This window comes from Bubalus bubalis, chromosome 21 (genome assembly GCF_019923935.1).
Source record: "Bubalus bubalis isolate 160015118507 breed Murrah chromosome 21, NDDB_SH_1, whole genome shotgun sequence".
Taxonomy (NCBI): domain Eukaryota; kingdom Metazoa; phylum Chordata; class Mammalia; order Artiodactyla; family Bovidae; genus Bubalus; species Bubalus bubalis.
The window spans coordinates 55183429-55198857 of record NC_059177.1 but is presented as its reverse complement, the minus strand read 5'-3'; the positions used below and the strand labels follow the sequence as shown (position 1 = coordinate 55198857).

Here is a 15429-nt window from a genome sequence, read left to right as displayed (position 1 = left end):
GTGCTTAAATGATTTGTCATAACTGATCTTTAGCGAAAGGTTAAACGATTCAAGATGAAGGCCTTGGCAGTTTCTAAAAGCTCTTATCAGGTCATCTTCAAGAGTCAAAAGGCTTGAATTTCTTAGGATGCTTTTCAGGACACAAGAGACCTCGATTACATCAAACATAAAGCTCTTTGTGTCAGACAGGTTCCTAAAGACACAGACTTTTAATTTTTATAAAACGCAGACTAAGAATACTCAGTAGAAAGGGCAACATGGCCAACTCACATAACGACTCTGAGATGCCTTAAAACTTTAAGTGAGATCCAATGCTATGTTCTCATTAAACACAAGTTGTCCATTAGATTTTACTAGCTAAAACCCTTAATACAGAAGATGTATTGATGGTAAAGTAAAAAAAAAAAAAAATTAATTAGCATTGCTTTTATTTACCCTTACAAAATTACCCAATTTACAAATGCCAAATGGTGTCTAGTAATCCCCTGAAGTGTCTGGCGCTTTTCTATCTCGCCACTGACACCCAGAAAGCACTTTAACTTGTCAGGAAACGTGCTCCTTGCAGGGCCCCCATGCCCGCCACCCCCCACTCTGGGTATGACCCCAGTTTGAATCCTCTCTTGCTCTCCCCTTTGCCTCAGGTGGTGCATCAAAGAGGCAGCAGGAGGAAGAAATGGAGGACGAGTTCATGGGGGAGGAAGGAAGGCAAGACTATATCTTGGCAAACCAAAAAAGAAAAGAAAAATGTAGGGAAGAGGATTAACATCCGAAGCTGATAAAGCTGGGGTGAACAACCGGCGCACTTACTACGTGTCCACATCAGTATGTTTACATGCCCACTCCAGTGGGCTATCTTCTAAAGAAATAAGCGGGAAGAGAAAATCAGTGTGGCTGACGATGTTCACTGCAACTTTTTTTAATAAGAGTGAATACTGGGGACTTGCCTTGCAGTCCAGTAGTTAAGACTGCTTCCAGTGCAGGGGTCATGGGTTCGACCCCTGGTTGGGGAACTAAGATCCCACATGCTGCGTAGTGCGGTCAAAAGCAAAATAAAATAGTGAATACCGAAACAACCGAGATGTAAAAAGGTCTATAGAACACACACTTGACAGAATACTATAATGTCAACATAATTATACAGGGCAAACAAGCTTTCTGCGGAGATATATGAAGATACACACACGCACATGTGTGTATACACGTGCATATGCCTGTGTGTGGGCTGGCACTTCTATTAAAAGCAATCAGCCCTCACGTTCTGCCATGTTCCCCATCACTGAGGCTCCCTCCCCCTGCTCCACTGGGCAGCAGTTGTTCCCCTAATGTGATTTCTTCTCCTCTTCAAAGCTGCCCTTAAAGTTCACTTTAACTAGATCTCACTTACATAAAACATTTTCTTTGTTAAAAAACAACAACAACACAGCTGCGTGGACAAGCTATGCAGGGTGACCCCCTCTCATCTAGAAGTCACCTGGGGATGGCTTAGATCCTCGAGTCGTCACCTGTTCCTTATGTCGATGGACCCAGCAACCGAGCTCTGCGGCGCTGAACTTAACAAAGACGTTAGCAGTGATGAACCCAGCTCCCGGAACTGGGCTTTGTCACCTCCTCAAATGACGAGAGCTGGGTCTCCCTGTCACATAAACCAGGCAAAGCCACCAGTGCGATTGCAGAGAATGAATTAATCTTGCATCAGTGAGAAACGCCAGCCACTACCGGGTCACTAAGCACCCAAGGATTTGTTTAGCAGACGTGACTTGAGAGAAGAGAGCAGACTGTCCCACCGGTGCCCTGGGCTCGGCCAGGGCAGTCCACAGTCCACACCCCGCTGAGCCCGCAGACTTACCGCAAATGTCAAGAGGAGGAACTTGTTGAGGAGCACAGGGTTGTCCAGGGCAGCCCCCGATTTGATGGATTCCCAGATCTGCCAGGAGGAGGAGTAGCGTCAAGGCAGGTCCCGGGGTCTCCTCCCACCTCCCTCCCAGGAGCACATGGAGCTGCGGGGCAGTGCGCCTTCCTCCCCACTGTCCAGAAGCATCCTTTCTCTTGCTGGGTCTCAGCATCAAGGAGGAAACCCAGCCCGTTCATGCCTTGGTTACTGCCTTCCACAGATGTTTACTTATTGTCAACTACAGAGCAAGCACATCGAGGCTACAGAAGAGAGAGGCACAGTCCTTGCCCTCCAGAAGCTAAGAGCCTGGGAGAGAGCCGGGCACCCATGTCTGTATGCTGCCAGGCAGTAGGGGATCTCGCAGATGGGCGGACAGTACCTAGGAGGAGCCCTGACCTCGGCTACGGACAGGCGAGGGGAAGGAGCCAGGGATGGGCTCCAGAGGCCGTGATCTGAACTAGGTACAGGGTATTTCTTAAAAGCCTTATTTGGGATAATCTTTCCCCGAAGAGAAAAAAAAATCAAGTCTATGGATACTCAGGAAGGGCTGTGACTGGAAGCAGAAGCAGGCCCCGGTCACACGTTTCAGGAACAAAGACTGGCGGCTAAACTTTGTGCCACTAAGCAAACCAGCAGCTGTGCCACCAGAAACCCCGGCACACACATGAGCGCAAGAGGGAAACAAGCAGAGAGATGGTCCTGCTGTGGAAACAACGAGCTTGGAGGAGCTGGAGCCCAGGACAGCGGGCCCTGCTTCTGACAAACCAAAGGGGAGGCTCAGCCCCGGACACTGGACAGGGCTGGGATTCCTGTGGGGAGCAGCCTGCTGTTTCCAATGACAGCCTAAGACCCAACACACTCTCTCGAGACCCACTCTCCTGACCCACTCTCTCAAGACGGCCTCTGAAACACGCAGGAGCCCCTGAGCAGTCACGCCGCAGCCGAGGAAGGCAACCATCGCCCCCCATCACAAGGGGCAGGAGGGATGCCTTCCTCAGGCCTGAGGCAGGGGACACCCCTCTCTGACCACGGCCCCCACATAAGTAAGACTTATTGGGGTGAAGCTCATCGATGAAGTGGGTGGCAGAGAGGGCGGGGATAAGCTGCCCCCCCCGCCCCACTTATTCCTCACACTAACTCAGACGTGAAGAAGGAAAGGAAGGACATTCCAGGCAGAGAAAAACATCGAGTCCCAGGGAGAAGGGGACCGCAGAAAGTGGTGAAGGGAGGAATGCTCCCTGATTTGCCGTGAGTGGTCAGAGACGGTGAGGGCAAGAGAGAGGGAATGGAAGGCCACGGGGCCTCAGAGGCCAGGCTGTGGGGGCCCCAGCAAGTCCCACGGGGCCTTTCCATTCAGCCCTGAGGACGCGGGAGAGACATGATAGGCTCTGACAGCGTGACAGCACTCAGGACTAGAAAGCCTCTTCGGGGGGCACTGGGAACAGAGAACCCGAATGCACGAGACACAGGCACGGAGCTGGCGCACTCAGAGAGGCTGAGCTAACTGGGGATAGCTGGTGAGCGCTTCCCTTCTCTGCTGTGACCTTCTCCTCAGGCAAGAGCCTGGCTGTCTCCTCCCTGACCCACCCATCACTGCAGAAGGCCCTGAGTAGCCTGAGTGCTGGGTATACGCTAGCTTCTGTGACAGAGTCAGGCACTTGGTCTGCAACTGTGTGCCTGCGGGACCGTGGACAACAGGTACATTGCGTTTCCCAGCTAACCTCGTTTGCTGCTTCTTCCAGAAGTAGCTTCTTGTCTGCAGCCTTGAAAGCCTCGAGTGTGTTGGTATTATACAGTGTGCCGACCGCTGGGCAGCAGCGGGCTGGGGTAGGCGCACTCCTGGGCACGAGAGAAACGTGGTTAATGGGCACAGCTGGGATGCGGAGAGCCAGCAAACGACAAACAAACCAGAAGACAGTTGGAGACAAGGACCGCACTGTACAGGGCAAAGAGAAGACTGGTTTACATTTCTTTGGAAAACGACGAATATCACTGCTTAAGGACTAAAAATGTGCATTCTACCCCCCAAAAGCCTCTCTATTCCCCTTCCCCTAATGTCTCTGCATGCTGTCTTTCCACTACCCACTGGATATAAGCTCTTTTCGTATTTAAAAAAATTCTTTCCCATCTTTAAACTGAAAGAGAGACGTTATTTAATGAGCTTCTACTGAACCTGGGTATAAGGTTTCGGTTCTGAAAGGAGTTTGTTCTCCCTCTTGAAGGATTAAGTAACTTGCTTAAGGTCACATAACAGGCAGAGCTGGGGTCTCAACTCAGAACTGTTGACTTGAAGGGTCTGTGTTGCCCACTTCCAGTCAAGCACTCCCAGATTCAGCACCCTGCTGCAAATCCTCCTCTTTCAGGAAGCCATCCATTCATCCCCCCTTCTCTGATCATGAGCACAGTTATTTTAGAGTGTTTCCAAGACCAACAACCACACCCCTTGGAGGACAGGAAGTGCTCCAAAGGCAGGGCATGCTGCCTCCTGACTGCACTGCGCCCCGGACACCTGTGTGGCCATGGCGTGCCACGGGGGTGTCACATTCCACACTGTCCCCTTCCCTGCGCCCCGGCCTCAGAGTAACCCAGGTCAGGAGAGGAGAAAGGTAAGATGATTCTCAGCACAACCCAGTGTGGGAAAACCTGGTGTCACCTCCGAAATGATTAATTTGCGTTTCAGAGGTTGTGTGTGTGGGTTCAGTTGCTCAGTCCGTGTTTGACTCCTTGTGACCTAATGGACTGTGGCCCGCCAGGCTCCTCTGTCCATGGGCTTCTCCAGGCAAGAATACTGGAGTGGGTCGCCATTCCCTTCTCTAGGGGATCTTCCCGACCCAGGGATCGAACCCGCGTCTTCTGCATTGGCAGGTGGGTTCTTTACCACCGAGCCACCTGGGAAGCCCTTCAGAGGTTACAGATGTTAACTGAAGACAGTACTCATCTTATTACAAGATGCACACTGTGGTCACGACCACTGCAGAGAGGACGCTCACTGCTCACACCGACGGCAGCTCTTCAGACCCAGCGTTTCTCCCTTCCGAATCTGAGCAGAATGGGGTTCGGGGAGGGGGGCTTAGAGAGCTCTAAACCCTCAGCAGGTGTGGAGGGTGCAACGGGTGCGGAGGTTCTGCCAAATGCTGTGTCTAAGGCTCAAATGCCAAGTCCTGGGAGAAGCAGCTTCCAAAGGCCAGAGCTTGCCTCTGGGAGCTGGCGAGTCAGCAGCTCCTAAGTTGTATGTGTCACCGCTCTACGAAAACAGAAGAATATTCCTCACTCGGGTGAGATGACATCAAGGACAGACTTGAGGAGAAAAGAAATCAGAAAAGGACAAGACTAGGCTGACAGGGAAGAAAAAGGAAGCGGAGCAGCTGGTAAACCAGGCTTCTGCAGGCAGACGTGGTTCTGCAGGCAGACATGGCCACATGAAATGACTAGGGAACTAGAGAGAAGGATGCTCTGATGGAATCCGGTCCCTCCCTCCCAGCGTCCAGACGTCCTGGGTGTGCGAATGCCGGGCCGAAGCCTTTCTGTGAGAGCAGAGAAAACTAAAGCATGAGAACCGAAGCAGTGGCTAGGACATCAGCCCTCGTGTGAGCTCATTAGTGAGTTTCAGAGGAGAAGCATTTTTCAAGGCTCAAGTGCCACCCGGGAAGGTGGCCAGAGGAAAGAACTTAAAATGTGATAGTGGGAGGGTAAGCCATTCCAGTAGTTTCTCCAGGTTCAAGTTCCACTTGTTCCAGAAAGAGGAGCCTCAGAGGAGGACTGCAAAGAGCCCTAGACTTGGAAACTAGAGAGTTTAGTCCAAATCATGCGCCTGGACATGTATGAGTTTAGTTTGCTGTGATGCCATTGCTGTGAAGTGTCCAGAGCAGCCAAATCCATAGAGACAGACAGCAGAGTCATGGGTGCCCAGCGCGGGGGACAGGCAGAAGGGAGGATGGGGAGTGCCTGCGAGTGCAGGGCTTCCCTCTGGGGTGGCGGAAATGTGCAGTGGCGGCGGCTGCGCCTCATGAACATACTAAGAAGTGCTGAATGTGCATTTTAAATGGGTAAATTGTATGGTACGTAAAGTGAAGTGAAGTCGCTCAGTCGTGTCCATCTCTTCACAACCCCATGGACTGTATCCTTCCAGGCTCCTCCTTCCATGGGATTTTCCAGGCAAGAGTACCGGAATGGGCTGCCATCTCCTTCTCCAGATCTTTCCGACCCAGGGATAGAATCCAGGTCTCCTGCATTGTAGGCAGACGCTTTACCGTCTGAGCCACCAGGGAAGTCCACGTGGTAAGTAAAGTATACCTCAATAAAGCTGTTTTAGAGAACTAGAATTAGACATCTTCCCCATGTCCTACAGCCTACAGTGAACTCTAACTAGTTAGTGAACACACTAACCCGAGTCGGGGAAAACATGGGATCCCACAAAGGCCTGAAGCCTGGCATGTTTTCTCTGGACACCAGGCCCTCAACATCGCTCAGCCTCACAGTGATGACTCAGGAAAGTCCGAGGGCTGTTATGGAACCTCTTGGGCAAAGACAGGCACGTGGCCAGATCCTCCAGAGCAGACAGGCGGTGACGGTGGCTGGGATGGAATGAATCTGGAGAGGCCTTTACCACGTGTGCGCAGTCTCATCTGCCCGCGGGGAGCTCTGGCATCTAAGTCACACTCAGTCTAGGGGCCCGACTGCGTGATCTCCTGCTTTCTGTAACCATCTCTGAGCTTCTGTTCATCACGTCCTCTCTTGGGGCCCATGGTGCCTTTCCACCAGCCATGCCACTTTCCATTTGGACAGCCAGGCCCTCAGACTGCTTGCAATTGACGCCAATGGCTATCTGAGCAGCCGGTCCATGTCGGACCTGAGTGAGGTGCTGGCAAGATGGTGGAGAATAGGAGGGCCCGTGCCCTGCACAGATGATCTAGCAAATGAGCCGTATTTCCTCAGCTACTGTTTAAGGTCTCGGAGCGCAAGGGTTATGCCTTCTATTTATCTTATTAAGCTTAGAAAAGGAAAATATGTCTTATCACTAATTAGGTAAATGCTGGGATTCCCTAGTGGCCCAGTGATTAAGAATCTGCCTTGCAATGCAGGGGACAACGCTCAGTCCCTGGTCCAGGAAGATTCCACGTACCACGGCGCAATTAAGCCTGTGCACTACAACTCCTGAGGCCACGTGCCCTACAGACCACGCTCCGCAACAGTGGTAAGCCTGCGCACCGCCTCTAGAGAGCAGCCCCCACTCGCCACAGCTAGAGAAAGTCTGTGCAGCAACGGAGACTCAGCACGGCCACAAGTGAAAAATTAATTAATTAAAAACTATTTGAAAAGATGCTATATATTTTAAAAATAAATAACTAGGTAAATGCTCCTCAAAGGAATTTTTTTTTCTAACCAGCTGTAAATCTGTACAGAGCTTGCCCACCAAAGTCTATTTCTCTCTCTTTATATAGAAGTAATGCTCTGATGCTTGTAGTTTGGCACCATGTCTGTCTCCCCTGCAAGACGGTGAAGCCTCGGCTCTGCCTGATGGAACGTGAGTGGGGTGATACATGCCCCCCAACCCCACGCTCACCCAGGCCGTTAAGGGTCTTTAAGAGAGTTGGGCGTCTCCTCAGATTTTCACTTTGGTTCTCTTGTGCCTCCTCTCTCTTGCCATCGGAAGGTGACAATTCTGTTCTCAGCAGCACACAAAGGCAAGCCCTCCAGGATGATGGAGCCACAAGACAGAAAAAGACTGGACCGTCTCCGCCCCCGACCCCAACCTGGACTACTGAGAGGGTAAGAAACAGACCCCCTCTGTGCTAGGGCCATTACATATCGGGGGCTGGTTCATCAGCACGCCAGCCTAAGACAGCTCCCTCTAGGGCAGGACAGTTGGTGCCTGATCAAATCAGTCAAGTGTGACTGATAATTCAGCCGAAACAAGGTAGATAACGGGATCCTGTGATGCCAACTGCTGGCAGAGATTCATCCGGCTTCCGGGATCTCAGAGTGAGAGCAGTTTCTCTGGTGCTGTGCAAAGCTGAGGTACACCCAGCATCTACAGATGAGGACTTGGGCTGTTAGCTCTCCAAACTGCACCTCTGCATCTTATGCTTCTATGTATGCCCAGGGCCCGGCACATTCTATCATCAAGACACAGCAGAAGCAATGAATAAGCATTTCTGAACCAACTATCAGCCCGCACGTTTGCTCCAGCACTGCATACCCTGTGATGCTAATACCTGTCTTCCACCTCCATGCAGAGTCCCCTGTTTGCTTAAGTCTTTGTATTTCTACCACCTACACGTCTGTACACAAGAAACATTCAGTGTTTGATGAATAAATGCACAGAGGTTTTCCCTACAAACCCACGCAGATGCTCAGCAATAAATGCAAAGAAAGAACAATCAGGACAAAAACAATTTGGATACAAAGACCTCGTTTCTCCGGAGGAGCTCCAAGTGCTTTCAGTAAACTTCCTGACTGTCTCAGTCTGCCCGAGCAGAGGTTGTACTACACCACAGACGGTGGGGTTGCCAAACAACAGACGTTTATCCCTCAAGGCTCTGGAAGCTGGAAGTCCAAGATCAAAGTGCCAGCTCCTGGAGAAGAGCTTCTTCCGCTTGAGCTGTGTCCTCGCAGGGTAGAGGGGGTAAGCTAGGTCTCTGGGGTCCCTGTCACTAACCCCATGCATGAGAGCCCTGCCCTCACCACCTCCCAAAGGCCCACTTCTTCAGACCGTAACCCTGGGCCCTGGGTTTTCAACATACGTGCTTTTGAAGAACACCAACGTTTAGACCATGGCACCAACCATCCTAAGAAAGGGGCGTCAGAAAATCACAGACTTTTACAAAAAAGTTAAATTAAAAAAAAAAGAAAGGAAGAAAATCAGACTTTTAAAACTGAAAGGCACATTTAGAAGCTGGGAGCTGCATATTAGGAAACTGAAGCTGAGAAAATGAAAAAGACTCATTTCAGGTAAGGCAGTTAATCAGGGGCAGATTCTAAGCCATCGAGCTTCCAATCTAGAACTCCCACGTCATAATTCTTGCTCATCGCCCCCAGTGCCTACCATGGAGCCTCACGCAAGGTGTATATTTAACAGCTAACTGACAAATGATGACCAAGAAAATCGAGCCATCTGGGTGAAACCCATAGCCACGGGATCACAGACTTTATCTCCTTCAACTAAAATTTCTGGATTGTGAGGTTTAAGAAACCTGGATTTTGCAACAAGATCAAGCCTAACTTCTGTGAATAGTTTTCTTTTTTTTTTCTTTCTGTAATTAGTTGTGCCAAAGAATAAAATTACTGAAACTCAAAAAATAATAAGCTTTCATCTAGTGTCAGAAGAGACAGGAGCTGGCTTCCCTGGTGGTTCAGTGGAGAAGAATCCGCCTGCCAATGCAGGAGACATGGGTTCAACCCCTGATCTGGGAAGATCCCACATGCTGCAGAGCAACTAAGCCCTAAGCCCGGGCGCCACAACAACTGAGTCTGTGCACCCACGGGCTGCAACTATGGAAGCACATGCACCCCAGTGCCTGCGCCCGGCGACGAGAAGCCCCCGCGACAAGAAGCCCCCACGACGAGAGGCCCACACACCACAACTGGACAGGAGCCCCCGTTTGCCACAACTAGAGAAAAGCCCACACGGCAACAAGACCCAGCACAGCCATAAATAAATCAATCAAATTATACATTAAAAAAAAAAGAACAGACAGAAGTGAGGGCAGCTGGTGAGGAATGCTGGACCCTCCAGCTTATACTAAAACTGCTGCTGCTGCTGCTGCCAAGTCGCTTCAGTCGTGTCCGACTCTGTGCGACCCCATAGACGGCAGCCCACCAGGCTCCCCCGTCCCTGGGATTCTCCAGGCAAGAACACTGGAGTGGGGTGCCATTTCCTTCTGCAATGCATGAAAGTGAAAAGTGAAAGGGAAGTCGCTCAGTCGTGTCTGACTCTTAGCGACCCCATGGACTGCAGCCTACCAGGCTTCTCCATCCATGGGATTTTCCAGGCAAGAGTACTGGAGTGGGGTGCCACTGCCTTCTCCACACTAAAACTACACCACCCCATTTATGAGCCTCAGATAATTGAGGATTGTACACTGAATGCATTTTCCTCATTATTTTGTGACTGCTCCAAAAGTCAGTCAGTCTTTGCCGATGCAGGAGACAGATGACTAGGATTTTTTGCTTTGACGTGCAATCACAAGGATTTATTATGGAGCAAGAAAGCTCTGAAGGGAACAAGAAACATCAAAACATATCTTTTAAAGGTACAAAGACTAACATCATTTTCGATTCAAGTTGTGCAATTTAGTTTCACTATTTGATTGTGACAGAGGAATAAAATGTATTGACTTTTGAAGAGATTTTTTGTTTTCAAATTCTAGGGAGACTTTATTTGAAATACCCTAATCTTTGACTAATCCAGTCCCATCACTTCATGGCAAATAGATAGGGAAACAATGGAAACAGGGACAGACTTTATTTTCTTGGCCTCCAAACTCACTGCAGATAGTGACTGCAGCCATGAAATTAAAAGATGTTTGAGCCTCGTAAAAAAAGCTATGACCAATCTAAACAGCATATTAAAAAGTAGAGACATTACTTTGCTGACAAAGGCCCATAAAGTCAAAGCTATTGTTTTTCCAGTAGTCAAGTATGGATGTGAGAGTTGAACTATAATGAAGGCTGAGCGATGAAGAATTGATGCTTTTGAACTGTGGTGTTGAAGACTCTTGAGAGTCCCTTGGACAGCAAGGGGACCAAACCAGTCAGTCCTCAAGGAAATGAACCCTGAATATTCATTGGAAGGACTGATGCTAAAGCTGGAGCCCCAATACTTTGGCTACCTGATGCGAAGACCTGACTCATTAGAAAAGACCATGATGCTGGGCAAACTGAGGGCAGGAGGAGAAGGGGATGACAGAGGACGAGATGGTTGGATGGCATCACCGACTCAATGGACATGAGTTTGAGCAAGCTCCGGGAGATGGTGAAGGACAGGGAAGGCTGGCGTGCTGCAGTCCAAGGGCTCGCAAAGAGTCGGACATGCCTGAGCGACTGAACAACAACAATAAATCTTTGACTATCTTCATATTCAGGTGGTCTTTACAAATACCTCTTCCCTCACACAGCAAACACACGAGGGAGCAGAAAAAGATGCCCCCCTCCTGGAAGCCCGTAATCTCCAGCTCTCAGTTATCTTAAAGCCTCTCAACATGCTTTCTGCTCTGCCGCCAGGCACAGAATTTAGTTTCTCACACAACCTAGTCAACACTTCCAGCGACCCGAGCACTGAACTCTAGCTTTCTGATTCTGCCGCTGTTGATCCTCTTCCCTTCCTGAAAACATCATTTCTGGTTCTTCTTCTCTAGCAAGTCACGCCTCTTTGGCGAGTTCTGCGTTTCTGCCCTCCCTGATCAGGTCCGTTCCCTGTCACTGCCCTTCCTTCTCCTCACGCTACAGCCTCTTCTTCTCTTACAGCCTGGACTCTGTCAACTCTAACTCAACATGTCCTAAACCAAATTTACCTCCTCCCCAAACTACATCCACCTCCTGGCTTCTCAGTTTCTACAGAAAATAAGAAATTGCCTCCAGCTACTCAGACTGCTGACTATGGCTCAGATCGTGAACTCCTTATTGCCAAATTCAGACTGAAATGGAAGAAAGTAGGGAAAACCACTAGACCATTCAGGTATGACCTAAATCAAATCCCTTATGATTATACAGTAGAAGTGAGAAATAGATTTAAGGGCCTAGATCTGATAGATAGAGTGCCTGATGAACTACGGAATGAGGTTCGTGACATTGTACAGGAGACAGAGATCAAGACCATCCCCATGGAAAAGAAATGCAAAAAAGCAAAATGGCTGTCTGGGGAGGCCTTACAAATAGCTGTGAAAAGAAGAGAAACGAAAAGCAAAGGAGAAAAGGAAAGATATAAGCATCTGAATGCAGAGTTCTAAAGAATAGCAAGAAGAGATAAGAAAGCCTTCCTCAGCAATCAATGCAAAGAAATAGAGGAAAACAACAGAATGGGAAAGACTAGAGATCTCTTCAAGAAAATTAGAGATACCAAGGGAACATTTCATGCAAAGATGGGCTCAATAAAGGACAGAAATGGTATGGACCTAACAGAAGCAGAATATATTAAGAAGAGATGGCAAGAATACACAGAAGAACTGTACAAAAAAGATCTTCATGACCCAGATAATCACGATGGTGTGACCACTCACCTAGAGCCAGACATCCTGGAATGTGAAGTCAAGTGGGCCTTAGAAAGCATCACTACGAACAAAGCTAGTGGAGGTGATGAAATTCCAGTTGAGCTATTTCAAATCCTGAAAGATGATGCTGTGAAAGTGCTGCACTCAATATGCCAGCACATTTGGAAAACTCAGCAGTGGCCACAGGACTGGAAAAGGTCAGTGTTCATTCCAATCCCAAAGAAAGGCAATGCCAAAGAATGCTCAAACTACCGCACAATTGCACTCATCTCACACGCTAGTAAAGTAATGCTCAAAAGTCTCCAAGCCAGGCTTCAGCAGTACGTGAACTGTGAACTTCCAGAGGTTCAAGCTGGTTTTAGAAAAGGCAGAGGAACCAGAGATCAAATTACAACATCCGCTGGATCATGGAAAAAGCAAGAGAGTTCCAGAAAAACATCTATTTCTGCTTTATTGACTATGCCAAAGCCTTTGACTGTGTGGATGACAATAAAATGTGGAAAATTCTGAAAGAGATGGGAATACAAGACCACTTGACCTGCCTCTTGAGAAATTTGTATGCAGGTAAGGAAACAACAGTTAGAACTGGACATGGAACAACAGACTGGTTCCAGATAGGAAAAGGAGTACGTCAAGGCTGTATATTGTCACCCTGCTTATTTAACTTATATGCAGAGTACATCATGAGAAATGCTGGACTGGAAGAAACACAAGCTGGAATCAAGATTGCCGGAAGAAATATCAATAACCTCAGACATGCAGATGACACCACCCTTATGGCAGAAAGTGAAGAGGAACTCAAAAGCCTCTTGACCAAAGTGAAAGAGGAGAGTGAAAAAGTTGGCTTAAAGCTCAACATTCAGAAAACAAAGATCATGGCATCTGGTCCCATCACTTCATGGGAAATAGATGGGGAAACAGTGGAAACAGTGTCAGACTTTATTTTGGGGGGCTCCAAAATCACTGCAGATGGTGACTGCAGCCATGAAATTAAAAGACACTTACTCCTTGGAAGAAAAGTTATGACCAACCTAGATAGCATATTAAAAAGCCTCTGCTTTTTACTTTGCCAGCACAGGTCCATCTAGTCAAGGCTATGGTTTTTCCAGTGGTCATGTATGGATGTGAGAGTTGGACTATGAAGAAAGCTGAGCACCGAAGAATTGATGCTTTTGAACTGTGGTGTTGGAGAAGACTCTTGAGAGTCCCTTGGACTGCAAGGAAATCCAACCAGTCCATTCTAAAGGAGATCGGTCCTGGGATTTCTTTGGAAGGACTGATGGTAAAGCTGAAACTCCAGTGCTTTGGCCACCTCATGCAAAGAGTTGACTCATTGGAAAAGACTCTGATGCTGAGAGGGATTGGGGGCAGGAGGCAAAGGGGAGAACAGAGGATGAGATGGCTGGATGGCATCACCAACTCGATGGATGTGAGTCTGGGTGAACTCTGGGAGTTGGTGATAGACAGGGAGGCCTGGCGTGCTGCGATTCATGGGGTCGCAAGGAGTCGGACACGACTGAGCGACTGAACTGAACTGAAATGACTTGGGTAAGTCACTTCACCTTTGGACTCATAGTTTCCTCACCTGTGAAAGGGAAGAAAACCACACCTGGCAGGTCTGAAAGGATTATCTCTAGAAAATAAGTCAGTAATTAAGTCAATAAATGTGTTTCTTGTCTCCAGCAACTCTCCACGGTCCCCAATTAGTCAAAGACACCTCTGTGAGAACATTATGTCACATTTCCTTGCACATCCCTACTATGCCTTGCACAGTAACTTGTATATAGAAGTAGTCTAATAAATGCTCTTTGCTGCACCTAATAGGTAATAAATATGTGCTGAAATGGAGAAGGCAATGGCACCCCACTTCAGTACTTTTGCCTAGAAAATCCCATGGACGGAGGAGCCTGGTAAGCTGTAGTCCATGGGGTCGCTAGAGTCTGATACGACTGAGCGACTTCACTTTCACTTTTCACTTTCATGCACTGGAGAAGGAAATGGCAACCCACTCCAGCGTTCTTGCCTGGAGAATCCCGGGTATGGGGGAGCCTGGTGGGCTGCTGTCTCTGGGGTCGCACAGAGTCAGACATGACTGAAGCAACTTAGCACGTGCTGAAAAAATGAACCAGACAGTCCTGAGCACCCAGCACTCGTCTCCATGCCATGGAAGGTACAATAGAACCATAAGATGCTAGCCCTGCTCACCAGAAGCTTCTGTGGATGGTCCCGTGGCCCACCTATGACGAAAGTTAAGAACCCTCATTCCTTGCAAAAATCAGCATTCTCTACTTTAGATTTCGATGAAAAAATACTCACATGTCGAAAGCACTGAACTCCAACGTTAAGCGAGCTGGCAGCCCCGCAGAGTCACCTGGAAGGAAGCATTTACACATTCAATCATGAATTAGTCACAGCAGCCTTTGCAACAAAAACATGCATGGATCACTCTCTTCTGGTGAAGCCCAAAGGGCCCCATCCAATTTCCAGCCACCCAAGCTGAAGAAGGACACAGCAGCAGATGATGGCTTTTGTGAATCCAAGGTATTCCAAGCCAAGAATATGAATGCAAAGATTCACTGGGGAAAATGTTTCCAATCCCCTTCCCCAGCAATACTCAGTAACAGGTATTAACTCTTTCGATTAATACACTGTCTTCTCCTTTTCTTCTCCCAATAAGGAAAAAAGAAATGAACATGGGTCAAAAAGTCAGGTAGTAAAGTAGAAACCAGGGGATAGCATTAATGGTAAAAGTCAAGGACATCCCATTCTGAAGGAGAGCTGACCTACACTGGGCAGAGAAGGTAAGAGAAGAAGAATGGAGTTTCCTATCACCTACCGTTGTAGTAATAACCCTTAATGTCCTTGGGAGCTTCGTCTAGCCGGTACTCATTCAGCTTCTTCTGGGTCAACTCGTGCCAGAAGCCAACATCCAAGGCACTGCTGAAGGGGGCGAACTGCAATCTGGAGAGGCCGGAGTCCCCCATAACTGCTGCCATTCGTTATCGCCTGCTAGAAACGAAACACGGCAACAATGCACAGAATACGGTGAGAAAGGACATTTGTAATCACGCTTGAGACAGAGAAACAGAAAGTGACCAGAGGTCAACAAGCTGCCTGAAGACACAGCTTTGGAAAGCACCCCAAGGGTCCTGGCTCCATTGCCACATTCAGCCTCTGGGCAACACAACTGACCCGCCTGGCCTTCCCTTCAGGGCATCTTTCTCGCGAGCCAGTCTGACTGACGCGCTAGTGTTATCCCTTCTTTGAACCATCCTGTGTGGCCCCAGGGAACTGTACAAGCACAAAAACCCGAAGTCCTGCCAGTGAGCA

General features: G+C 48.7%; 1 protein-coding gene across 10 annotated transcripts in view; it reads right to left on the bottom strand.

Annotated features, from left to right (window-relative positions):
* The window catches only part of ATG7 (autophagy related 7), a 274952-nt gene that overhangs the window by 237691 nt on the left and 21832 nt on the right, over positions 1-15429 (bottom strand). For 9 of the 10 annotated variants that reach the window (XM_044933623.2, XM_044933625.2, XM_006077455.4 and 6 more), the window contains 4 exons: positions 14936-15108; positions 14416-14470; positions 3613-3730; positions 1847-1924 (listed from right to left, as the gene is read on the bottom strand). In XM_044933623.2, the coding sequence (XP_044789558.1) occupies positions 1847-1924; positions 3613-3730; positions 14416-14470; positions 14936-15095 (411 nt within the window). In that variant the 5' untranslated portion in view covers positions 15096-15108. Of the gene's footprint in view, positions 1-1846; positions 1925-3612; positions 3731-14415; positions 14471-14935; positions 15109-15429 lie in introns of those variants that run through there. The other variant, XM_044933624.2, reaches the window with a different exon arrangement.